Source organism: Leopardus geoffroyi, chromosome B3, assembly GCF_018350155.1.
Source record: "Leopardus geoffroyi isolate Oge1 chromosome B3, O.geoffroyi_Oge1_pat1.0, whole genome shotgun sequence".
Classification (NCBI taxonomy): Eukaryota; Metazoa; Chordata; class Mammalia; order Carnivora; family Felidae; genus Leopardus; species Leopardus geoffroyi.
The window spans coordinates 30,171,046-30,198,811 of NC_059337.1; the positions used below are offsets into that span (position 1 = coordinate 30,171,046).

The 27,766-nt window shown below is 38.6% G+C and overlaps 1 protein-coding gene, 1 long non-coding RNA gene and 1 pseudogene across 2 annotated transcripts in view; 2 read left to right on the plus strand and 1 right to left on the minus strand.

Annotated features, from left to right (window-relative positions):
- Positions 1 to 27,766, minus strand: part of PEAK1 (pseudopodium enriched atypical kinase 1) — an 81,810-nt gene that overhangs the window by 47,466 nt on the left and 6,578 nt on the right. Inside the window, exon 2 of the mRNA XM_045448997.1 lies at positions 8,335 to 8,528. Within this exon, the coding sequence (XP_045304953.1) occupies positions 8,335 to 8,528 (194 nt within the window). The remainder of the gene's footprint in view (positions 1 to 8,334; positions 8,529 to 27,766) is intronic.
- LOC123582673 lies at positions 1,309 to 22,326 on the plus strand. Its single transcript, XR_006704511.1, has 3 exons — positions 1,309 to 1,527; positions 20,430 to 20,432; positions 22,312 to 22,326. It is a non-coding gene; the product is annotated as an uncharacterized LOC123582673 (long non-coding RNA).
- LOC123582671 lies at positions 18,128 to 20,059 on the plus strand (annotated as a pseudogene).

A 27,766-nucleotide genomic window follows, 5' to 3' on the forward strand; every position in this document is an offset into this window, starting at 1 on the left:
TTAGTTATTCTTGCAATTTTTCAAACTTTTTCATTATTATTATATTTGTTATGGTGGTCTGTGCTCAGTGATCTTTGATGCTACTACTGTAATTGTTTTGTGGCACCACAAACCACACCTATATAAGATAACAAACTTAATAGGTTAAATGTGTTCTGACTGCTCCACTCATCAGCTGTTCCCTGGTCTTTCTCCCTTTCCTCAGTCTCCCTATTCCCCGAGACACAGCACTATTGAAATTGGGCCAATTAATAACCTTAAATTGACCTCTAAGTTTTAAGTGAAAGGAAGAGTTGCACATCCCTCATTTTATTTTATTTATTTTATTTTTTTTAACGTTTATTTATTTTTGAGACAGAGAGAGACAGAGCATGAACGGGGGAGGGTCACAGAGAGAGGGAGACACAGAATCGGAAACAGGCTCCAGGCTCTGAGCTGTCAGCACAGAGCCCGACACGGGGCTCAAACCCACGGACCGTGAGATCATGACCTGAGCCGAAGTCGGACGCTTAACTGACCGAGCCACCCAGGCACATCCCTCATTTTAAATCAAAAGCTAGAAATAATTAAGCTTAGTGAGGAAGGTATATTGAAAACTGAGGTAGGCTGAAAGCTAGGGCTCTTGCATGAGTTTGTCAGGTTGCGAATGCAAAGGAAAACCTGAAGGAAATTAAAAGTGCTACTCTAGTGAACACACACATGATAAGAAAGTAGAACAGTCTTATTGTTGATATGAAGAAATTTTAGTGATCTGAAAAGATCAAACTAGCCACAACATTCCCTTAAACCAAAGACTAATCCAGAGCAAAGCGCCATCTCTCTTTAATTCTAAGAAGGCTAGAGGTGAGGAAGCTGCAGAAGAAATGTTGGAAGCTAGCAGAGATTGGTTCATAAGGTTTAAGAAAAGGAGCTGTCTCCATAAATCTAAGCAAGGTGAAGTCAGGTTAAATAAGGTGAAGCAGCAAGTGCGCATGTAGAAGCTGCAGCTTATCCATAAGATCTAGCTAGATAATTGATGAAGGTGGCTACACTGAACAACAGATTTTCAATGTATATATTAAGAAGATGTCATTTCAGACTTTCATAGCTAGAGAGAAGTCACTGCCTGGCTTCAAAGTTTCACAGGGCAGGCTAACTCTTTTGTTAGGGAATAATGCAGCTGATGAAGTTGCATTCAGCTGCTTTAAGTTGAAGCCTGTGCTCATTCACCCTTCCAAATACCATAAAGCCCTTAAGATAAGCTAAATCACCTCCGCCTATGTTCTATAAATGGAACAGCAAAGTCTGGGTGACAGAATATCTGTTTATAACATGGTTTACTGAATATTTTAAGCCTACTGTTTAGATATATTGCTCAGGAAAAAAATTCGTTTCAAAATATGTTTGTAATATCTTGTAATGCACCTGGTCACCTGAGCTCTGATGGAGGTGTACAGCAAGATTAAAGTTGTTTTCATGCCTGCTGACATAACATCCATTCTGCAACCCATGGATCGAGGAGTAATTTTGACTTTCAAGTCTTGTTATGTAAAGCTATAGCTGCCATAATGATTCCCCCATGGATCTGGGAAAAGCAAATTGGAAACCTTCTGGAAAGGATTCACCATTCTAGATACCATTAAGAACATTCCTGATTCATGGGAAGAGGTCAAAATACCAACATGAACAGGAATTTGGAAGAAGTGGATTCCAACCCTCATAGAGGACTTTCAGGAGTTCAAGACTTGTGTGGAGGAAGTAACTGCAGATGTGGTGAAAATAGCAAGAGAACTAGGAATGGAGCCTAAAGATGGGACGGAATGGCTGCAATCTCATGATACAACTTTAATGGATGAGGATTTGCTTCTTAGGGATGAACAAAGAAGGTGGTTTCTTGAGATGGAAACTGCTCCTGATTAAGATGCTGTGAAGATTGTTGAAATGATAACAAAGGATTTAGAATATGACATAAGCTTAGTTGATAAAGCAGCAGCAGGGTTTGAGAAGATTGGTTCCAATTTTGAAAGTTGTGCAGTGTTTGTCTTACGTTAAGAAATTGCCACACCCACTCCAGCCTTCAGCACCCACCACTCTGATCAGTCAGCAGCCATCAACATCAAACAAGACCTTCTACCTGCAAAAAGATTATGACTACTGAAAGCTTATATGATGGTTAGCATTTTTTAGCAATAAAGTATCTCTTAAGATATTCATAATATTTTTTAGATATAATGCTATTGCACTTTTAACAGACTACAGTATGGTATAAACATAACTTTTACATGCACTGGGAAACCAAAAAATTGATTAGATTTGCTTTGTTGTAGTATTTGTCTTACTGTGGTGGTCTGGAACAGAACCTGCAATATCTCTGAGATATGCCTGTATTAGAAAAAAAAAAAACACAACATCAACTGATTAATAGAACACATAAACTGGGACTTGAAACTTTCCTATATGAAATTTCCTCCTCTCCTTAAGAAGGGCTTAACTTCCCCTAATTTGGGAATATTATAAAGTCAAATGCCAAATTCACTTTTGGTTCATTCATTCAAACATGTTCTTAGTAGCTACCACATGTTTTAGATAATGTGCTAGGTTTTAGGCACACAGAAAGAAGAGCAAGCCAAGAATCTGTACATAGAGACTTGATAGATCTTTCTAAAAAGGAATGTAAAGAGTACTCAATTACAAAGTGAATGAAGGAGAGCTAAAGCCACTGATTTATTTCTAACAGAGTAGAAGTTATTATGAGCTCCTGATTTTACTAGGCTGATAAAGTAGTGGGGTGTGCCACATAAAAAACTAGCAATATTTCTTCTAGACATCTTGACATAGACATAAGAAACATGGGGAAAATGTTGAAGGTCTGATTGAAAAAACATTCTATCATTTCTTTGGGAGATTATTTTGGGTGGCTGATACCCTGCTAAATTCAGTTTGGGGTTGATTAAGATGTTATAGATCAGAGTTTGTTCAGTGATCTCCTATCACCATCACTCAGCGTAAAATCAACACTCTGCAAGGGGCAACCTTCTTAAAGAGTTTTCAAGTTACATTCATCAGTTGATGGACATTTAGGCTTTGTCCATCAACTGATGAATGGATAAAGAAATTGTGGTTTATATACACAATGGAGTACTACGTGGCAATGAGAAAGAATGAAATATGGCCCTTTGTAGCAACATGGATGGAACTGGAGAGTGTTATGCTAAGCGAAATAAGCCATACAGAGAAAGACAGATACCATATGGTTTCACTCTTATGTGGATCCTGAGAAACTTAACAGAAACCCATGGGGGAGGGGAAGGAAAAAAAAAAAGAGGTTAGAGTGGGAGAGAGCCAAAGCATAAGAGACTGTTAAAAACTGAGAACAAACTGAGGGTTGATGGGGGGGTGGGAGGGCAGGTGATGGGCATTGAAGAGGGCATCTTTTGGGATGAGCACTGGGTGTTGTATGGAAACCAATTTGATAATAAATTTCATATATTAAAAAAAAAAGGGTTTTCAAGTTACATAAAGACCAATATGATTTTTGTTGGTAGACAACACAATAAGACAAATACAAATCCCCCAAATAACTGATTCTTTAAAACAGTGCTGTCCAACAGAACTTTCTGTGATGACAGAAATGTTCTATATGTGCATGTCCAACACAGTAGTTACTAGCCACCTGCAGCTCCTGAGTACTTGAAACGTTGCTAGTGAGTCTAAGAAACTGAATTTTTATTTATATTCTAAGGAATGTAAATGTAAATAGCCAGATGTGGCTAGTAGCTACTGACTGTATTGGATAGGGCAAGCTCTAGAATCTAATAATTAAACAAGTTTAAACAAAATAAAGTTTGCTTTATTTATGTTAAAGACAAGGAAAAAGGCACCCATTAACCACAGTGAATGATCTCTAAAGTGAAAAAAAATGGTTCTAAGGTATGGTTCGCATAAATTAGTAGCTTTTTGAAAGAATGGTTGAATCACAACAGCTCTTGTTACACTACAGTGGAGTAACAACATTGTATCCTGGGTGGGGGTCCAATGGGAGATTCTGAGGTTGGGTAATTAAAGTCTATTCCAGTTGAGGTTTTTTTTTTCTTTTAACTTATTAGTTTTCAGAACTATCTAAGAAGTGGGGGGACTACAAAACAAATCCAAACTGTATCCCTTTGTTGCCATAATTAGCAGATGTTGGGGGAACTGGATCTGTCATAATGACATTACTATTACTTGTCATCTGTCTTCTGGTCCCTGTTAGCCACTTTGGGATCCTGTATCCTGTATTATATTCACAACTTCAGTCATTAGTTGTGTAGGCAACTGACAACTTTTTTAATTTATATATTTTTTTCCTGCTTACTCAACATTTCTAATAAACATTTTAAACTATTTCCACTTTATTCTACGTTTTCTGGCTAGCACATCAAATGTATTTGAAGGAGAAAGCAACAGCATATCTTTGGGAAGAAATAAAGGAACTTATAATTATGAAGCACCTCTGTATACCAAGTTCTTTTACAATCAGCCCTACAAAGCAGATGTTACTATTCTCTCATTTCAGATGAGGAAACTGAAGCTCAGGGATGTTAAATAGCTGACCTATGATCATACAGGTGGGCAATGACACAGCTGTCATATGAACCAAAATCTGGTTGATCTTCCAAACTATATTACACTGCTTCCTAGGTCCACTTTACAATGTAATTTTCAGAAATAAATTCCACAGTAAAAATAATGGTAACCCCTAACTTTCCTCTGTCAATTTCTTCCACTGGTCCATCCATCCTCTGCCTCATATTTAAAAAAAAAGAAGAAGATGAAAGAAAAGCAAGCAAGCAGTACTAGATTGGTTCTAGACTATTTGAAAGGTTCTAAAGCGATTACATTAAGAAGTGTTGTTTCCTTTCAGTTTTTAAACACAGATTTTTTTTTTTGATTTTTTTTTTTCAACGTTTATTTATTTTTGGGACAGAGAGAGACAGAGCATGAACGGGGGAGGGGCAGAGAGAGAGGGAGACACAGAATCGGAAACAGGCTCCAGGCTCTGAGCCATCAGCCCAGAGCCTGACGCGGGGCTCGAATTCACGGACCGCGAGATCGTGACCTGGCTGAAGTCGGACGCTTAACCGACTGCGCCACCCAGGCGCCCCTAAACACAGATTTTTAAAAAATAAATCACAAGAAATTAAATCACAAGAAATTACCCAAAAGGACAGTTTAAAATTTCCTGAAAATGATTTATTGAAAATATTGAAAAAGGTAAGTTCCAAATGCCATCTAAAATACTTATTTCATTAGGGAAAAAATAAGAACAAAAAAATTGAAACCCCTGAGTTGTAGAACTGATGGTGTCAATCCTATCTACTACTCAGTTGTTTTATTCACACAGACCTTCCCAAAGGAGCAACTAACCATGTGATGTGTCATATGCTATGGAATCAAGTATAGCCACTTAAAACACTTAAGGAAAATAAGGCAACATTTTATGAGCATCACCTACCACTTTTAAAAGTAAAGCAATAGGCTGAAAGAATGCTATCCTTCTGATGGGGCATCTATAATCTAGTATTTTTTGTATTCTAAGTAATTATAATATTTTGAAAAATTCTTAAATTTTGTGTTTCAGAGTAGATGACTTAGAAAAACAAAACAAAACAAAACAAAACAAAACAAAACATAACAAAAACAAAAACGGGAGACAGCTGCAGTCCTTTAGTTTTTTACAAGAACTTAGTGGTTATGACCATTATAGTTGCGGTTAAGATCAATTGAGTTCCAATCCTGATGCAGTCCTTATTGGTTCTGTGACTTGGGGCAAGGCACTCTGACTCATTTTCCTCATCTGAAAAATGGGGATCTAAGTTCCTAAGGTTGTTGAGAGGATTAAATGAGTTAATATATGTGAGGTACTTGAAATACTCATATGAGGAATGCTCCGTTTTTTCTAATTACCTACATAACTGACAAGACAAATAAGATAAAATAAGTAACTTTAATTAATGTTGGCTGATGGATTTTTATTAAAAGATTTTTTAATTTTTATTTTTAAGTAATCTCTACACCCAACATGGGTCTCAGACTCACAACCCCGAGATCAAGAGCTGCATGTTCTACCAACTGAGCCAGCCAGGCACCCCAACTAGTGTGTGTGTGCGTGTGTGTGTATTTTTAATGTTTATTTATTTCTGAGAGAGAGGAAGAGACAGAGCACAAGTTGGGAAGGGGCAGAGAAAGAGGAAGACACAGAATTCGAAGCAGGCTCCAGGCTCCGAGCTGTCAGCACAGAGCTCGATGTGGGGCTCAAACCCATGAACTGTAAGATCATGACCTGAGCCAAAGTTAGACACTTAACTGAGCCACTGAGGTGCCCCCAGCTAATAGATATTTTTAAAGAGATGCCATAAGATGCCATATGGTCAGTAAAAATTAGTATATATTTTACTGACGATATCATAAAAGAAATTTTGGTGCAGTAAGAACATCTGAAAGATATACTGATACATTATGCTGCCTGAGAGTATACTATAGGAAGTAAGCAGTAAATTTTTCATCTTTTAGGATGCTTCATAAAACATAAAAGAATGGGAAAAGTTGAGTAAGCTGTTTCACTATAAAATCTCTTCCAACTGGAAAATGGTATCTAAGACGGTTGCTTGGGTAAACTAATATATTCTCCCCAACACCTAAATCATATAAGTCTTCTAGAACTTAGAATGGAAGTCTTTTCCTTACAGAATGTATTTTCAACTGCATGTGCGTTGTTACAATGAGTTTCTCAAAAGGACGTATTAGAGCATTTCTCCTACAGTGTTACCTCAACCTTTTTGCCTTAAGGGCTCATTTATCTCCAACTACACTAGCTGATCTTAAAATAATTCTTCCTTACTAAAACCTGATGAAGGAAAAAGACAAAGAAAGAAGATGAGAAACTAGGCAGAAGAATGCTTTTATATGCCATTGATTTCTACCAGTGTAAGAGTTGGTCAGAGGTCCATAAGGATCTTGCCAGTGCTGCACATGTGGTAGTCCAACTCATGCTATTCCCCTCTCTCCTGACTTCATGGGAGAATAATAATGAGAAATCCTTATCCAGCCCTAGGCTTTGCTTTTTAGAAGAAAGGAAAACTATGAGATGCTCAAGGAAGGAAGATAGATCGAAAGGCACTGGGTACTCAAGGAAGAAGAGTGAAGATGATTGGAAAACTGAGTATCTTTGTATTGGCAGGCACCTTTGAGGTCATTTAGTCCACCCTCTTCGTAGGATTCTTCTTCACTGCATCTCTGAGAGATGGCCCTTCAGCCTCTCCTTAAATACTTCCAAAAATTAGGATCTTCTTTCTTTGAGTCAGCTTGCCCCAAGCCAGAAATCTGAGACATAGATTCATCACAGATTCTTCACATCATTCATATCGAAGTAACCACTAAGCCTTATGTATTTTGCCCCTTAAGTATCTCTGAAACCTGTCTATTGTTCCCCTTCCCACTATCTTAGTTGAGGCCTTTCTCATGTGGTCGTGCCAAAGTATCCAACTACTAGATTTTAGGCTACAAATACTTCACGTCTAATCCATCCTCTCACAGCAGCCTGTAGAGTATATGTTCTAAAATGCAAATTTAATCACATTATTCTTCTGCTTAAAACCTTTTGATGATGGGTTACTATCACAAAGAGCAACAAGTCTAAGGTTTTAGCTTGAAATGCATTATCTCATTTAACTCTTCAGTTCATATTTTAGCACCACTAAATGGTTGTGGTGTCCATGTGCGCCAAGGTATGAACATACCTCCATGCTTTTGCTCCTGTTGTTGCTTTGGGTTGGAATACTCTTTCCTCCCTCTGTCAACCAGCTAGATCAGTTCAAGAATTACCTCTAGGAAGGCATCTTTTGACACCCTCCCCTGTGTAATATAAAAGATATTCCATGTGTATCTCTATCACTGCATTTATCATATAATACTGAAATCATTAACAAGTTAATCTCTTTTCCTCCAGGTGAGTCCCTCAAGGCAGGGACCATGTCAGCACATGGCACAGGACTCATGGTAGCAGGTGTTCAATATATGCCTAGTAAACACCAGGACTTTTTCTGATGTGAATTAAAATTTCTGGCTCCACACTGGTGCTATATGAAAGGCTGAATCATTATGTTGCACAACTGAAACTAATATTACACTATGTTAACTAATTGGAATTTAAATAAAAACTTTAAAAAATAGGGAAAAAAAAAGAAAATTCATGGCTCTAGTGTCCAGTGTTTGCTCCATGCAGCAATAAAAACCATCTCTCCAGGGAAATATAGCATTTGGATAGTGCATAAAAAGGAAAGGTTTAAATATTATTTATATGAGATTTTTACTTACCTAAGTTGCTATAGGTTGCACTACAGGGATTCATGTCAAGAGTATCTGAAACATCTTCTTTTTCCTCTTCCCTTTCCAGTTCAGGTAGGGGCAATGCTGCTGGGACAGAAGCACAGCCTCCATCATCTTCCCTCACAACAACAGATCTTGGATCCCGAGAAGAAAAGTCCTCTGTCACTTCATGGGTTTTGTGACTGAAACAAAATCACACCATGGTTATACTGGCATTCAAAGGTCTTGCTAAAATTTAGATTTTTAGAAGGCATTTACTTGCCATAAATGTAAATAACTAGCCCTAGAGTCATAACAATGGGTCATAAGCGCTCAAATACTTGTCTGAATAGAAAGCAGTCCTTCGTGCGGGCTGATCCTTCTATTTATCTTGATCCAGACATATTGAGAATCCAGTTTGGTAGAGGAGGTATGGTAGGCTCAGAGGGAAGCTTGAGAATAAGAAGGTAAGAAGAGAAAATTTTTTTTTAGGCAGAAGGTGGTGATGATAGTGGTGGAGAAAGCTGAATGCTTCACTAATTAGACACAAAATACACACATACTTAGTGAACTATTTAGCATACTTACTATACTACAGTACATAACACTCTAGCAAGTATCAAATACTTTATATATTTACTTTATTTAGTATATAGTATTTACTACACACTAAAGTATTTAGTAAAGGATCAGGAATCAAGTTGAGATTAGACTAAATAAGGACGTTAAGCAAATGTCTTAGTAGGTAAACGGAGGCCAGGACAGTCTTGTTGCCAGGAGGACAGAAGCATCAACCTTTGCCTGCATGCATGCATGCAGCAGCAAGGCAAATGGAAAAGAAAGTTCTGCATTCTAGTTAATCTTACCTATTAAAATGAATCTGAAATATCTTATTAGCCACATACCACAATGTGGCATATCCATAATACTCTGTGTTTCCAATCTTGTTTCACTGCCGCCTGCTCATTTGCGTATAGCTAGCTTTTCCCCAGTTCCCATTCTACCTGACCTATCTATTCTGTTGCTATTAAGTACAAGGGGATGAAATGGTCATTAAATGTTGGTAGAAAAAACTGGCCTAGTTAGGAAATCTCACTGAGCTATCCAACAAAATAAATTCGAAATCAAGCATTTTTAATGGTTTCTGAAAGTGTTCTTAGACTGTCATATACTCACCAACTCTTCTTCCTGTATTATTTTTTTTTTAGTGGGCAAAGAGAAAGAGGCAAATATCCTACATACTGTTTACATGTTATTTCTGGATTTTCAATTGGCAGTGAATCATGGTGATATTTACAAGTTCTTTAAAAGAGGCACTTTGTTTGATCATGTGTCATCAGAACATATATCACCTGTGGATTTGAGGGAGTAGATCTGAAGAAGCAGTCCCTTCTTATCAATCTTTCATTATGGAAATTATGCATGTGTCTGAACAGAAAACAGGCCTTGAAGTCTGCTGGATATTCAACTTCAAAAATACTCCTTCAAAACTGGCAGAGCCAGAGGTCTCTATACACTGGGAGTGAGCAATGAGCTAGAGGATCCTTTATGGTTCCTTTATGGTACCACTCTCAGGGACAGTGGTAAAGTGGAAAAGCATCACTGGTAAGGCACCACTCTACCAGCAGCCAGTAGGGTGGTTCATGTAAAGGAGGCCTCACACAGTAAAAGCATGCTGCCTCTAAATGGGCTGCTCTATGTCATCAACTCAAAAGAAGGGCTGCAAACAAAACTAGTTTCTCATAATAGGGATCATAAAACTAAGGTAAGAAGAGGCCTCTACTTCCATTCATTAGTAAAGACAAAGGAAAGTGACATTTCTGAGACTCTCTTGGACACCACTTAATGTAGATCACTAAGTAGTTATCAACATGCTGCAGGAGAACGAAAATGATGTTTACTGGGCAAAAGTTCATATAAACCATTTCTGATTTCAGAGCAATAAATATAAAGGGACATTCTCTTCTCAGAGTCAATTTAAGATATTCCCTAAAATGTGGTTTTTAGGTTCCTCATCTCCATGAACTTGCTCTTGCCTTTTCTCCTTCTTCACCCAATCTCCTCATTGTTACCAGAAAGCTCTCTTTTCCATTATCGAAAAGGATTGGTAAAGGTTGGTTCAGAAACCACAACTCTACACTCACCTGTCTGTTTTCCTCCCAAGGAACGGGCTATGTACAATGAGCCTCAGCTATTGTGAAAACCACAGCAAGAGTTGCTGCTGTTAAACTGTGAGGAATTCCCTGGGCCTGTTCCCACATACATGAAACACAGCTCTGTGCTCTTAAGGGCTTCTCAAAACAAAATATGGATGTTAAAAAGTAAGAAATGTAAAAGACTCACCCACTGTACTCACTCATACAATTCCCCATTAAAGGATATTCTACAGGGCCTTCTTTGGTCTGTTAATCATGTTCTAAAGCTCTGATGTACCCGAGGTCCAACTGAGCTCAGGAGGACTACAAGTAAGATACAAGTTTCGAATTCTGCACCTTAATATCATCCACTGCACCTTGACCTTTACCTTACGGGTTTGGTCTGGGAAATGTGCCAAACTACCTCTGGGAAACTAAGCAAAGTGAAAACCAGTTTTATTAACTCTTTGAGGACCAGCACAACACAATCTATATTCCACATAAAGATTAGTTTTCATAAGCACATGTTAAAATAAGTACACTGGCATATTAAACCACCAATTAAAATAATCATCAGCTATCAAGAACTACACAAAGAGAATTGATGAAAGTAAAATCACAAGGAATTGCGAATGGATGCTAAGATCGGCATTTACTGTGACAGCAAAGTCTAAAAGGAAGGATGTTTTTTTAAAAAAATGCATCAATGGTATGTCACATCCTAATGCTTGAGAGAAGAACACCTCTTTGTATGATGAAAATGGTAAAAGAGATGGGAAAGGGAGAGGTTTTGAGAGTTCAAGCTTAGAAGTTGTAACATGCTAGGACTAAAAAATGAAAAAGAATTGAGAACAGCATCAGAGAAGGTTGACTCAGACACTATTTATCAATAGACAAATTGTCTAGGAAGAAAGAAGGAAGTAAAAATCTGACAAGTTATCTAAGGCATATTAATTTTATAAGGGAATATAATTTTTCACCATTGATTTCTTTCATAGATATAAAATCAGAAAACCCTCCCAAATAGTAAAATGACACTTTCCTAGATACAAACTTTATCTCCTAACAAAATAGTTCACCACCAATATTTCATTGAGAAATGTTTAATAGGGAAAACACCAAAATGGGAATCAGAGAACTCAGGTTCTGATTACTTGATCCTCTGTACAAACTAGAGGACAGCATCAGGAAGGAGATAATAAAGAAAATGAAAATTTCCCCCATTTCATCCATGAGACAGAAGGTAAAAAAAATCTTCAAAATGAAATTACAAAAAAGCTACTAGAATTTCTAATACACTATATCTTAGCATATCTTGAAATAACAAACATGACCAGGATAACTAGATTTTTTTTCCAGGTAAGTACAATTTGATATTCATTACTATAAAACAGAATTGTTAACTGGTATATGGCTGACAAAGAGGAAGTTAGCGCTTTTCTATTTCTACTATTTAAATTCATGTTGAAACAATCCCTAGTTCTATAGTGCTATGAGGAATGTCTATGATTACTATGGTGTTGACTTCTAGGTCCTTAATTGTCAGGTTGAGTCAAACCAGACTTAGCCTGCTCTTTTACTGGACCCTCAGCATCCACTCTGCATTCATGATGGAAGACAACACAAGTTTGCTGGTACCTCAAACTCTTTGACCGACTTTTTCATTAATGACCAATTTGTAATTGAGATTTGGTATGTTTGACCTGACACTTCAAAAAAAATCACATCATAATCTCCACAAAGAATTCTCATTTTCTGAATGTGGAGAATGAACTTAAGGTGTTCAAAGGAAACTGTAACACTGTTACAGATTTGTCTGTTCTACAAATGAATCCCTTGGTAAGGTTAGCTCTCATCAGTCTACAGTATCCATACATAATTCAAAGCTACATAAGCCATCTCCTGTGGGAAGCTCACTTGGCTTACCCAGGTGGTAGGATTAATCATTACACCATCAAACGAAATAATCTTGTTTTTTCCCTGGCAAATCCGTTGAAGACAAATTTTTGTAAAAATTCTGTTAAATGTCTAAATGCACTTTTTAAAACGCAAATCAAATTCTACATTAGAGTCCTTTATGTATCCAAGTATTTCCACAATTTCAGTTCAACTTTATCTTCAAATTCAACTACCTTCATTCAGCTTCAGAAGGGACCATAAATGAAATCAGGCTTCTACAGAGACCATCTGCCTCTTTGGGCAAATGGTATTCTAAATTCCCATTTGCCAGCTCTCTTCGGCAATGACATTTGTCTCTATTTGCCCAAGACAGCCAATAAACAAATGTGTGATTTTTAAAACCTCTTTTTATTCCTAAAATTCAAATCAAAGCATATCCAGAGATAGCATTTCATAGTTTTGTTAACTGTTTCAGACCTGCTGATTTCTGGGGTTGCTGGGGATGATGGACTTTTGCAGAAATGGAATATATACTAACACGTGAGGAGAGTTCAAAGTTATCAAACCCCACACCTTCAATCTATTGGAAGCAAACTCCATTTTTCTGTCCCTGTACGCCCCGCCAATGTGACATTTCTTAATCCTATCTTAGTTTTCAGGTCTTCAACTTGATTTTGCTACACTTTCCAATTACTGGCATTCTCAGGTAGAAAAGCGTTGTGTCCATTGATCACTATCTTAGTGTCTCCAATTTTCCACTAAGCCTTCTGTGGTCTTTAACTGAAAACTTCAAACTTCTCCTGAACTGAGATTAATCTTTAACTGAGATCTGATGAGCTCCTGCTAATATGTCTAACAGAGTCTGGTCAAACACACCAACTCTTACTGGTGAACGAAGTGGCTAGGTCTTAGAATGGGGAAGACTGGCAGCCACGTGCAAGGTCTTGAATAGACTCTAATTTTCAGATACTGCATGGTTTCACTTCTTTTTTTAAACAGATGTGAATAGCAAATTAAAAGTGTCTTTAGGCACTAGACCGCAAGACAGTGAAGTAGATAAAAACACAGGCCACTGTAAATCACTGTCATCTTCATAATGCCAATAAAAATTACAGTTTTAAAATTCTATGAAATACAAAGTCAGAATACTATCTGTGCAAATTAACAGAAAAGATAAATTAATCTTGGAAAAGAGCAATAAAAGGCGGCTGTCTTTTTCAATAACAGGGTTATAGAAGGAGCTTCTCAGTATCACCATTTAGGCCTTGGCTCACTTCTAAAGAATGGTGTGAGATACTGATGTATATTTCCTGAAAAAGCAAGATATGAAAAGAAAATGCAGTCCTTTCTACTAGAACTACCCTAGGGAGGATATGGAAGTCATTTTTTGGGTCCTTGACTTTTTACCCATGCCCAGAAACACTGGAGAAGCAAGTCACTACACATTTTCCCACCCTGCTCTTATCTCCCTCAACTGTCCATCTGCCCTTCAAGTCAGAGGATGGAGATGATTTTGTATACTAAACTCTCCAAAAACATTGGGGGCTCAAGGAGGGCATGGGAACCAAAACCACGCAGAGCCTATTCCTACTTGACACTGTACAAGCCACACACTTTTCCATTTAATTCACGAAAACATCTCAGGAGGTAGATGCAATTGCTTTCATTTTACAGATGGGGGAACTGAGATTGAGAGCAGTGAAGTGACCTGCCCAAGATTATAAGGAAACTTCGGTAGTAGAGTCAGGATCTGAACTGGATACTCTCCTACTCTGACATCCACCACACTGGCACCATAAGGCAAGCTTGATATACTGTAAAGACTCAACAATAAATGCTTATGAAGATGAAGTAGAGTGTTTTAAAAAGAATACAGCTGGGGCGCCTGGGTGGCGCAGTCGGTTAAGCGTCCGACTTCAGCCAGGTCACGATCTCGCGGTCCGTGAGTTCGAGCCCCGCGTCGGGCTCTGGGCTGATGGCTCAGAGCCTGGAGCCTGTTTCTGATTCTGTGTCTCCCTCTTTCTCTGCCCCTCCCCCGTTCATGCTCTGTCTCTCTCTGTCCCAAAAATAAATAAACGTTGAAAAAAAAAAAAAAAAGAATACAGCTATTATTGCTCTACTTTTGAAAAATTCTAAACGAAGTATTTACATTGCAAAAGGATTTTTATTTATCTTTATTTTGAGAAAGAGCGTGAGCAGGGGAGGGGCAGAGAGAGAGAATCCCAAGCAGGCTCCGTGCTGTCAGTGCGGAGCTGGATGTGGGGCTTGAACTCATGAAACTGTGAGATCATGCCCTGGGCCAAAACCAAGAGTTGGACACTTAACCAACTGAGCCAACCTAGGTGCCCTGCAAAAGGATGTCTTTAAAGAGGAGCTGCTTTGGTAAAGAAAGACTGTGTTTATACATACATCACCACCATCGCCTCTGCATTTGTTGAGTTCTTGGTACTGTACTTAAATATATATTTCCTGGGCCGTCTGGGTAGCTCAGTTGGTTAAGTGACCAGCTCTTGATTTTGGCTCAGGTCATGATCTCATATAGCGACATTAAGTCCTGTGTCAAGCTCCATGCTGGGTATGGAGCCTGCTTAAGATTCTCCTTCTTGCTCCCTCTGTCCCCCTCCCCTGTTGTGTTTCTCTCTCTCTCTCTTTCTCTCTCTCTCTCTCAAAAAAAAAAAAAAATCTATACATCTATATCTATATCTGTCTTCTAACAATAACACTCCAAGTAAGGCTTGCTATTCCTACAACAAGGGAATCATAATAGTAGCCAAAACTTATATAGTACTTATTATGTGCCTGTTCTAAGTCATGTTTCTCTAAAGTGGCACTACTGACATTTTGGACTAGATAATACTTTGTAGTGGAGGGATGTCCTGTACATAGTAGGATCACACTAGCATCTCTAGCCTCTACTCACATGTTGGAACCACTCCCTCCTTCCCTAGTCACATGACCAAATAGTCTGCAGACATTGTCAATGCCTGGGGCAGGGAGGAGTGAGGCAAAATCCATCCCCCTTCTAACCTTCTACATAAATTATTTTAAGTCTCACAACAATGCACTAGACATATTATTATCTTACAAATGAAGAAATTATAGTCCAGACAGATTAAGTCATTTGCCTCAGATAACACAGCTGCTAACTGATAGAGTTGAGATTAAAACCCAGCAGTTCAACTCTAGGGTCTGTGCTCTAAACAGAGACACTATTCTGCTTCTCAGTTTATAGATGAGGTAACTAGAATCAGAGCTCAAGTAACTTGTCCAAGATGACAGAGCTGATAAGTGGTAAAAGCAGGATTGAAATTCAGGTCTGAGTGACTTCAAGGTTAGTGTTCTAAAATACTATACCAATTGTTACCAGACTTTAATGTGTCTAAGAATTACCTTGGGAACTTGCTAAAGATGCAGATTTGTGGCTCCCACCTCTAGGGAATGATTTAACAGCTCTGGGGTATGGCCTGGGAATCTGCATTTATATAATTGCTCTAGGAGATTCTAACACAGTTGGTCCTAGGCCCACACTCTGAGAAACTATTTTATAGCCTCCCTCCCCACCAGAGAGACCAGGGCAATTAGTATAAAAGAAACAATGTGCAATAAGTGAGTAAGAAAATTTTAAGTCAGGAGCATCACTGCTCAGAAGTGATATAGTAGAAAGGGGAAATAAAATAATTTAAGTAGTTACAGATGAGAGATTCATAATGGGCTCTTTAAAAAAAAAAGGGAGGGGGTATTTTGGAACCAATCCTTACCCTCTGATATTTATTCTTGGAATACAATTATACAAACTCACAAAATGTTAGAAAACAGGGATTTGGCCTAGTATGATATTTACGGTTCTTACTTGAAGCCCTGGCTGGATAAAGTCTCCTCTGAAAGTAAGAAGCAGTAATAGGTCAAGTCTCCCAACATGCAGCACTACCTCAGTTCCTTGTATCAAAAGAGGACAGAGGTGAGCACAAAATGCTCACCTAAAATCTCTATTTTGTTCCACTGATCCTCTGTTCTACATCCTTGTGACCCATCAGGGTCATGTCTGGACTACCTGCAGGCCTTCAAGGCCTTTCACAATGAGGCTGCAATGTATGTTTCCATCCTTATTTCAAATTTTCTTTTTTTTTTTTTTTAATTTTTATATTAGATATAATTTATAGTCAAATTGGTTTCCATACAATACCCAGTGCTCATCTCAACAGGTGCCCTCCTTAATGCCCATCACCCACTTTCTCTTCTCCCCCACCCCCCATCAACCCTCAGTTTGTTTTCAGTATTTAAGAGCCTCTTTATTTCACATTTTCTAATACACAATCTTTCAGCTTCACACAAACCAACGTATTTCTACATCATAATTCCTTGTCCCTTGGATACCACATTCTCCATCTTTGCTGAACCTACTTTCCCTTCCTAGAGTTCCCTCCCTTTTTCTTTCCATATATTTCAAACCCAGCCAGTCACTAAAGACTACTCAGGTCTCACACTGCTCACAACATCTTTGGGTCTGCAGGGACTCTTCCTTCTTTGAACACCAATAACAGGTGTTCTGGATGAACGTTTGTGTTCCCCCCAAATTCATATGTTGAAGCCCCTAAACCCCAGTGTGACTATATTGGAGATGGGGCCTCCAAGGAAATAATTAGATTAAATGAGGTGATAAGGGTAGGGCCCTGTCAGATAAGATTGTATACTTGTAAGTAAGCTGGCCAGTCTGTGGTATTTTAAGGTAGTCTGAGCAGATTAATATAAAGGGACTGAGATTATAGCACTCAGTAAACAGGTGCCGAATAAGTCAAATCACATGGGATCTGGACAGCAAGGCACTGGAGAAGAGTATTACTAGGATCCTCTACAGGTTCTAGTGTGGAACAGGACATCTCCCTGATGCAGAGTGGAGCTACATCCATGTGCCAGCAGCACAGAAAGGCCAACGACTGATTCCTGAGTCTATATCCCCACATAAGAACTAGGAGTGGGGGTGGGAGCTATCAGCGTGCACTGCTGTCATTGTGTTGTTTTTTTCAGGCAAGCCTTTCTCCCTGCTATCAACAAATCACCATTATAGAAGCACCATATGAGGACAAACTGCTTGTCCTGGAATTAAACCTTTAAATATTATTACCTGATGACTCTAATCAATACCTACTACAATTATGTTAAATAATCACTGGCTCAAACTGTGGCTTAGAGGTCTGAATACAGGCCTGGAAATTAGAAACTCAAATTTCATTTCAGCTCTGTACCACTGCTTCTCGGTCCCTGTCTCCCATTATTCATCTAAAAAATGACTGTGGTGACATTTATAGGAGTGTGTATTAATTAGGAAATTCAAATAAAGTGCTTTTAAGAGAGTGAACAACTATGTTCAACTGTGCCAATGTTGAGTACTTTAAGACTGCTTGACAGCTCAGTGAATCAGTACACATCCCTTACTGGTCACAGACTTACCTTCTTGCACTCAGGCTGGCTTTATAAAAGACATGGCAGACACCAACAGACTCAACAACCACCACCAAGAGTGCAACAAAAATCACCTAGGGGTCAAACACCTCTAAAGTCAGAGTCTGGCTCTGCTACCTGCTTGCAGAGTGGCCCTGGGAATGTCACTGAGCCTCTGTTTCTCTGTCTTATAAAATAGGAAGAAGCATGCACTGTCATAGATGTTGGGACAAATGAGATAATGTGAGTGAAAGTGTTTTAAGAATTATATAGTGCCCCTTCCTTGCCTCCGATGGCCTGCCTCAGCGCCCTGCCGCTGCCCCGCAGAAATGCTTTGATTACCCACAGTCCTTTGCCAAATTAGACCAGTGTCCAGGGCACTGGCTCCTCATCTCACTCAGGCTTATACCAAAGATGTAAAGTTTGGTGCAGATGCCTGAGCCTTAACGCTTCAAGGTGTAGACCTTTTAGCTGATGCTGTAGCTGTTACTATGGGGCCAAAGGGAAGAACAGTGATTACTGAAAAGAGTTGGGGCAGTCCCAAAGTAACAACAGATGGTGTGACTGTTGCAAAGCCAATTGACTTAAAAGATAAATATGAAAATATTGGTGCTAAACTTGTTCAAGACATTGCCAATAACACAAACGAAGAGGCTGAAGATGGCACCACTACTGCTACTGTCCTGGCACGCTCTATTGCCAAGGAAAGCTTTGAGAAGATTAGCAAAGGTGCTAATCCAGTGGAAATCAGGAGAGGTGTGATGTTAGCTGTTGACGCTGTAATTGCTGAACTTAAGAAGCAGTCTAAACCTGTGACAACCCCTTAAGAAACTGCTCAGGTTGCTACCATTTCTGCAAATGGAGACAAAGAAATTGGCAGCATCATTTCTGATGCAATGAAAAAGGTTGGAAGACAGGGTGTCATCACAGTAAAGGATGGAAAAACACTAAATGATGAATTAGAAATTATTGAAGGCATGAAATTTGATCAAGGTTATATTTCTCCATACTTTACTAATACATCAAAAGGGCAGGAATGTGAATTCCAAGATGCTTGTGTTCTGTTGAGTGAAAAGAAAATTTCTAGTGTCCATCCATTGTACCTGCTCTTGAAATTGCCAATGCTCACCATAAGCCCTTCATAATTGCTGAAGATGTTGATGGAGAAGCATTGAGTATACTTGTTTTGAATAGGCTAAAAGTTGGTCTTCAGGTTGTAGCTGTCAAAGTTCCAGGTTTTGTTGACAATAGAAACAATCAGCTTAAAGATATGGCTATTGCTACTGGTAGTGCTGTGTTTGGAGAAGGGTTGACTCTAAATCTTGAAGATGTTCAGCCTCATGACTTAGGAAAAGTTGGAGAGGTCATTGTGACCAAACATGATGCCATGCTCTTAAAAGGAAAAGGTGACAAGGCTCAAACTGTATCCAAGAAATCATTGAATAGATATCACAACTAGTGAATATGAAAAGGAAAGGCTGAATGAACATCTGGCAAAACTCTCAGAGGGAGTAGCTGTGCTGAAGGTTGGTGGCACAAGTGATGTTGAAGTGAATGAAAAGAAAGACAAAGTTACAGATACCCTCAATGCTACCAGAGCTGCTGTTGAAGAAGGCATTGTTCTGGGAGGGGCTTGTACCCTGCTTTGGTGCATTCCAGCCTTGGATTCAATAACACCAGCTAATGAATCAAAAAATTGGTATAGAAATCATTAAGAGAACCCTTAAAATTCCTGCAATGACCATTGCTAAGAATGCAGGTGTTGAAGGATCATTGATAGTTGAGAAAATTATGCAGAGTTCCTCAGAAGTTGGTTATAATGCTATGCTTGGAGATTTTGTGAATATGGTAGAAAAGGAAATCATTGATCCAACTAAGATTGTAAGAACTGCTTTATTGGATGCTGCTGGAGTGGCCTCTCTGTTAACTACAACAGAAGTTGTAGTCACCGAAATTCCTAAGGAAGAGAAGGACCCTGGAATGGGCGGAATAGGTGGAATGGGAGGTGGTATGGGAGATGGCATGTTCTAATTCCTAGAATAGTGCTTTACCATTATTAATGAACTGTGAGAGGAAGCTCAAGGCAGTGCTCCTCAACGATAACTTCAGAGAAGTCAGCTGAAGGAAACGACTGAAGAAAAGGCTGGCTGATGGCTAAGAAAATCACTATAACCATCAATTACTGGTTTCAGTTGACAACATATAATGGTTTACTGCTGTCATTGTCCATGCCTACAGATAATTTATTTTGTATTTTTGAAAAGACATTTGTACATTCCTGATAACTGAATGCAAGAGCCATGTACCAATGTACTGCTTTCAACTTAAATCACTGAGGCATTTTTACTACTATTCTGTTAAAATCAGGATTTTAGTGTTTGCCATTACCAGATGAAAAGAAGGAGCCTTTCTGTGGAGAGTAAGACTAATTGTGTACAAAGTAGAGAAATGTCCAATTATGTGACAACCTTTGTGTAATAAAAATTTGTTTAAAGTTAAAAAAAAAAGAATTATATAGTACATGTGGTTTATATATACAATGGAATACTACTTGGCAATGAAAAAGAATAAAATCATGCCACCTGCAGCAATGTGGATGGAACTGGAGGGTATTATGCTAAGTGAAATAAGTTAGTCAGAGAAAGACAGATATCATGTTTTCACTCATATGTGGCACTTGAGAAACTTAACAGAAGACCATGGAGGAAGGGAAGGGGAAAAAATAGTTTCAAACAGAGAGGGAGGCAAACCATAAGAGACTCTTACACACAGAGAACAAACTGAGGGTTGATGAGGGGAGAGGGGAAAATGGGTGATGGGCATTGAGAAGGGCACTTGTTGGGATGAGCACTGGGTGTTGTATGTAAGCGATGAATCACAGAAATCTATCCCCAAAACCAAGAGCACATTGTATACACTGTATGTTAGCCAACTTGAAATAAATTATATCAGAAAAAAAACAAAAAATAAAACAAAAAAATTATATAATAAGATATTGGTATTTAACTTTGGATTCATTAGGCGAACAAGGAAACAAAACTGACCCAGTAAGTGAGGGAAGTCTCAGCTGGATTCTTTACTTGGGAATATATTCATTATGAAACTCTAAGCAAGGCGGCTTACTTCTCTGGAGTTTTATCACCTTCCAGAAGGAAAGGAATGTAAAGCTGTCTGAAAACCACCCTATCATGGTGCACATAAACACAACTATTCTGCATCATTCTGTGATTAGGATAAAGTGAGATATTAGTTTTCTCTAAAAGGATTACTTAAAAGTTCAATAGTAAGGACTTTATGAACTCATCTAACTTTAAGAACCGTATGTCAGCAAATGTAGATGTGATCTTTAATAAATGCTTATAGTCCAGAAGTTTCTTTAGAGCAAAGAATATATGATCAGGAGAGCAAGCAGCTATTTTCAGCTTCTCTCTCCAATTTTTTTTTTTCTTTATGAGAAGCAGGAATTTGATTTTCAGAGGCCATTCTGGTCCTAAGCATGAAAAGATGACTTTGATAGGGTTCTCTTAGCAAAGAATAGAGATAATGCAAATTAAGATATAACTGGAGCATAAGCATTAAAAAAAACCTTAAGCTTCTAACTTTACAGAAAGAGAAGGACGTTACATTCTACCACAATCTGAAAAGTGCTCAGACTTTCTTTTTCCATACTATATGTGCATACACATATGTCTATAAAGAGGCCCAGACTTTGGGTACTTTAGTGAGTAGCAAACCTGTATAGTGTTTGGCTAGAATGGACATAGGCCACTAGTATGCCTGAAAACCACAGACAAATCAGGTATTTATTATAGCTTAGTTCAGAGGCTCAGTCAACTTTTTATGTGAAGAGTCAGATAGTAAATAGTTTAGGCTTTACAGGCCACATGGTGTCTGTTGCACCTAAGGCTGCTGTTATAGTGCAAAAGTAGCCATAGACAACATGCAAATGGATGAGTGTGGCTGTTTTCCAATAAAACTTGATTTACAGAAAGGGGTGACAGGTTGGATTTGGCCTATAGGCCATAGTTCTCCAACTTCTTCTATATATCCTTGAACCCTGGAGTGGATTAGAAGGTTCCTAGAATCGACTCCTGGATTACTAAGGAATATAGCTTAGTTCTATGGGCTCTAAGAAGATAAAAAAAGATCTTGGAAGGATAGAGGAAGGCTTATACAGATGAATGGCATTCCTAAGGCAGCAAAGGTGTGCCAAACCTTATCTCCCTGTCCAAAACAGAAGTTGGCAGAGGTTTGGACAGAATCCCAGCAGTGTGAGGCACAGTTGAATTCCTGAGATGTTTCTGGGAGTCTCAGAGAAACCAGACTTACATGATACACTGGGGGGCTTTGCTAATTAGGAACAGGATGTTCAGGGCTGGTGAAGCTGGAAAGGTTAGCCAAAAGAGACCCTTCAGTGGGCAAATGAGATCCTTAACTTTGTCTGGAAGTATTAAAGTTATTTTGGGTGAATTACAATTATTTTCTTAGGCACTAAGTTTTTGTAACTGATTAGAAAAAATGTTTTTCAACTAAATTTTTAAGGACATGTGATTGGCAAAAGATACTGCCTACCAATTATGAAATCAAGATGATTTTAGAATTTACCACACAGTTTACTGAAAAGACTACTAAACGGAAACTGAATCCAGAAGGGAGGAGTAAAATGAAGACAGAATAGTGGAGGGGAAAAAGTGATAAACACATGAATAAATCAAAGATAAAAAAGGATGTAATGGGGAGTGACAGAAGGTAGGGGAAGTTTCTTAAGATGGGGAAGTCAGTTAAAATTTTCCTGGGGAAGTGACACTTAAATTGAGAGCTGAATGACAAGGAGCTTGCCATACAAAAATCTGAAGAAAGCATGCCAAAGAGAGTGAGTAGCTGATTAAAAAAGGGGTTATGTTTGGCACGTAACAAGAACAGAAAGAAAACTATTGTGAGAAGTTTGTGAACAAGGGGATGAATAGGAGATAGGTTAAATAGGTAGACAGTAGGCAGAGGTCATATTATGTAGGGACTTTCTTCACTGTGTTGACACTATGCGATTTGATTTGAAAAAGAGTACTTGGCTACTTAGCTATCCTAGAGAGACTAGATTAGAAAAGGAAAGAGATTAAAGCAGGGAAATCAATTAGGAAAATACTTTAGTAAATCAGGTGAGATGATGGTGGTTTGGACCACAGTGGTAGAAGCAGAGATGGAAAGAAGTAAACAGATTTGGGATGTATTATTCTAGAGGATGAGTTAACAAGACTTGCCACTATTTTCTATGTAGGGGGTGTGGGGAAGAGAAGGATCAAGGATGACCCCTACTTTTTGGAATAAGCAATTGGATGGATGGTGGGATCATTTACCAAGAAGGGAAGACTTGGGATGGAGTAGATTTGGAGGGAAAAATCAAGAATTCTGTTTTGGACATGCCTCATTTGAGAGGTCCATTTGATGTTCAAGTGGAGATATCAAGTGGATAAGCATGTGAATCATGGGGTAGGTCAAGGATGGAGTTATCAGAATATACCCAGTATTTAACATCTGGATACCAGATGCCATTTAGCCAGGAGTTAGCCATTAAAGTTTACAGAATCCTTTCTGGTATATGGTCAGGATGGAAAAGGAAAGAAGAAAGCAAAGAAAGGAAAGAAGGAAGGAAGGAAGAAAGGAAAGAAAGGATTTTAACTTTTAGTGATACATACTGAAACATTTACAAATGCAATGTCTGGGATTTGCTTCAAAATAATGTGGGGAAGAAGAAAAGGTTATAGATGAAACAAGATTGGCCATAAATTGGTAACTGTTGGAAATGTGGGTTTGGGGTAAATGGTAGTTCATTTTACTAATTTATCTACTTTTGTATATGTTTAAAATTTTCTTTCACAAAAACTTTAAAATAAAATGGAAATAAATAAAAGGACCCATTTTAAGATGGTATCCCTTAAAAGGTAATCCTGTAGTATTCACTTCACGGTCAACATTATCAACAAGGCCCTCAGAAAGAAAGGAAGCCAGAATAACTGGGGTTCATGAGCAAAAGAGTAAGTAAAATTAAACAAGTAGACAAAGGTCACATATACAGGGCTTTCTGCAGTTTGGGCTTATGACTGGATTTATGTTTAAGAAAGAACACTTGGCTGTTCTAAAAACAGACTGCAGAGGCAAGACATTCAGCAAGGATCATCTTAAATCATGGTGCCCTAAACAGAATTTGTAAAGAGGCCAACCCTATTCCTAGATACTGTGCTAGATGCTTTATAAGTATCCATTTAGTCCTCATAATAGCTCTGTTAGGTAGGTATTAGTATCACTACTGTACAGGTTGGAAAGCCTTAGCTTAGAGAGGTTAAGTCAAAAGTCACACACCTACCAGTGGTATACATAGAATTCAAATCTGAATCTGACTCCAGTGCTTACATTTTTCTTCCTATGCAGTATTACTCCCCATGCTATGGACACCCAAAGAGCTGCAGAGATGGCAGGTAGGCTAGTGTGCGTAAAAATGATAGTGGAGGAATTCCCACCTGATCACAGACTAGAATAACCATTAAATTAACTCCTCATGATCCAGACTTAGCCAGATAGAAATGATGCCTGTGGATATATTCCACAGGAGCCCAAATTTGACTAGTATCCTTGTCATCAGTATTTCCATTTTCCAGTCCATTTTCAATGACACTGCCAGAAAAAAATTTATTAAAATTAAAAAATATTGGGGCACCTGGCTGGCTCAGTTGGTGGAACATGTGACTCTTGATCTCAGGGTTGTAAATTCAAGCCCCACACTGGATGTAGAGGTTACTTAAAAAATAAATCTTTAAAAGAATAAAAAATAAAAAAATAAAAAAGTCACATACTTCCCCCCATAAAACCTGTTTCTGCTACAAAATCTACAAGGGCCAAATATTTCAACATATCATGCAAGCCTCTTCACAGTTTGTCTCAGCACTTCTCCAGTTTTTTGTTCTTGGGATTCCTTTACACTTAAAAATTATTGAGAAGTGCAAGGGCTCTTGCTTATGTGAATTGTAGCTATTGATATTATATGAGAAATTAAAATTGAGAAAATTTAAAAATAGTTACTAGTTCATTTAAAATAATAAACCCTTTCGGGGCGCCTGGGTGGCACAGTTGGTTAAGCGTCCGACTTCAGCCAGGTCACAATCTCGCGGTCCGTGAGTTCGAGCCCCGCGTCGGGCTCTGGGCTGATGGCTCAGAGCCTGGAGCCTGTTTCCGATTCTGTGTCTCCCTCTCTCTCTGCCCCTCCCCCGTTCATGCTCTGTCTCTCTCTGTCCCAAAAATAAATAAACGTTAAAATAATAAACCCTTTAAAAATAATTAAAAAAAAAATTAAAAACCCTTTAAAACCCTTGAACAATGTGGGGGTTAGGGGCACTGTCCCTTGTACAGTCAAAAATCTGTGTATAACTTTGGACTCCCCCAAAACTTACTACTAATAGCCTACTATTGAGCAGAAGCCTTACTCATAACATAGTCAACACATATTTTGTATGTCATATATTATTATATAATGTGTTCTTAAAGTAAGCTAGAGAAAAGAAAATGGTATTAAAATCATAAGAGAAAATACATTTACAGTACTGTATGTTATTTAAGAAAAATCCACACATAAGTAGACCTGTGCAATTCAAACCTGTGTTGTTCAAGAGTCAACTGTAATGAAAAAAAATTTGATCTCATCCAGATATATGGGTGGGAAAGGGAGGAGTGTATCAGTAGACTTTTAGATAATTATGAATATTCTTCTTGGTACTATACCAGAACCTGGTAAGTAGAAGTCCCTTAAAGGTTACTTGCGGGGCGCCTGGGTGGCGCAGTCGGTTAAGCATCCGACTTCAGCCAGGTCACGATCTCGTGGTCCGTGAGTTCGAGCCCCGCGTCAGGCTCTGGGCTGATGGCTCAGAGCCTGGAGCCTGTTTCCGATTCTGTGTCTCCCTCTCTCTCTGCGCCTCCCCCATTCATGCTCTGTCTCTCTCTGTCCCAAAAATAAATAAACATTGAAAAAAAAAATTAAAAAAAAAAAAATAAAGGTTACTTGCAATGTGAAATCTGAAACCATTAATAATAAACCTTTTGGACTCAGTTACATAAAAATCTATTGGTCTAATTTGCAGTTTCTTTTTTTTTTTTTTTTTAATTTTTTTTTCAACGTTTATTTATTTTTGGGACAGAGAGAGACAGAGCATGAACGGGGGGGGGGGGGCAGAGAGAGAGGGAGACACAGAATCGGAAACAGGCTCTAGGCTCTGAGCCATCAGCCCAGAGCCCGACGCGGGGCTCAAACTCGCGGACCGCGAGATTGTGACCTGGCTGAAGTCGGACGCTTAACCGACTGCGCCACCCAGGCGCCCCTAATTTGCAGTTTCAACGTATGTGTAATTTTGTAATATCATGCATTAGGTCATTTGGAAATTGCCAGTTCACTGGGTTATGCAGATCTTCCAAATGTTGGCACATTTCATCATGTGATATTATAAAACCTTTGTATGCAAATACCACCACCACCACCAATCTCATCAGAAAAATCTCTAAGTATCAGGAAGCTGTCAAGGTCATGGTGGCAGATACAAGTTTTCAAAAATTCTTACTTTTATTTGAAAGCCTGAATTTTATCATTGACAACAAATACTGTCCATTGTTTTCCTTTAAGTAATAGGCTATGCTCATTCTTGAGAAAATATCTACCAAACACTCAAGTCTGAATAGCCAGCCACAGGGGATCAGCCACTTGTTCTTTCAAGGCAGTCCATGAAAATGGGGGGGGGGGTAGTTCAGCTTTGTAACCCAAATCTTGAAACTCAAACTATTTCCCAAGTGTGCTTCCTTGAGGTAGCCATCACACTTTGGTGTGCAGCAGAAGCACTTCATGTATACTTCCCATTTCATCATACGGAGTTTAACAGACATAGCCTCAAGGGCTGAGATTTAATAAAACTACTTCATCAAGGACATGTTTAAGTGAAACTTTTTTTTTTTTTAACTATTTGGACAATATTATGTGATGGCTTTGATTTCTGTTAAGGTGTAAGTAGTTTTACATACTATTGTTTTTGTGCCACCAGTGCAAATGTCAACGTAGTGAAAAGAATAATGTCTTATGAAAGTGGTGACTTGTGCATGATCACTATTTGACCTTGCTTTGACCACATTTGAAGAACCACTGGTCTCTTCGTCATCCTTTTCCAGCCACCTGTCTTTTTTTTTTTTTTTTAACTTTTTAAATGTTTATTTATTTTTGAAAGAGACAGAGCACGAGTGGGGGAGGGGTAGTGAGAGAGGGAGACACAGAATCTGAAGCAGCCTCCAGGCTCCTGGCTGTCAGTACAGAGCCTGATGCAGGGTTCGAATGCAAGAACCATGAGATCATGACCTGAGCTGAAGTCGGATGCTTAACCGACTGGGCCATCCAGACGCCTCAGCCACCTGTCTTGATTCTGCTTGCCATCATCATCTTCTCTGCGGCTCTGCATATATTGTTCCTTTTGCCTACAATGTCTTTCCCAAGCAGTGGGAAAAATCCTATCTGTCTTTTAAGACCTGGTGTGTATTTCCTTTCTGAGAGAAGTCTCTTCTAAGCTGATCTAATCACTGTCTTTTATGCTTCTGTGTCGCTACACACATACATTGTTTTAGCATTTATTATATCGAAGGCAGAGGGGCTACTAACATCTTAAAGCACCCAACGTGTGTCAGACCCTGTGCAAAATCTTTTATGTGTTTTCCTATTATATCCTCAAATTAACTGTGTGTGACAGGTATCATTATAGTCACTGTACACTGAAGAACCAGACAAATAGTTAAAGTGAAGTCAAACCCAAGCCTGTTATTTCAGCAGTGTGATCATCTTTTCCCTATTTGTCCCTATGGCACATATACAGCATACTGAAGATACTCAACTTATGTCACCTGAACAGTCAAATAAATAAATTTAGTAACAATCCCATAATAAAAGGCTC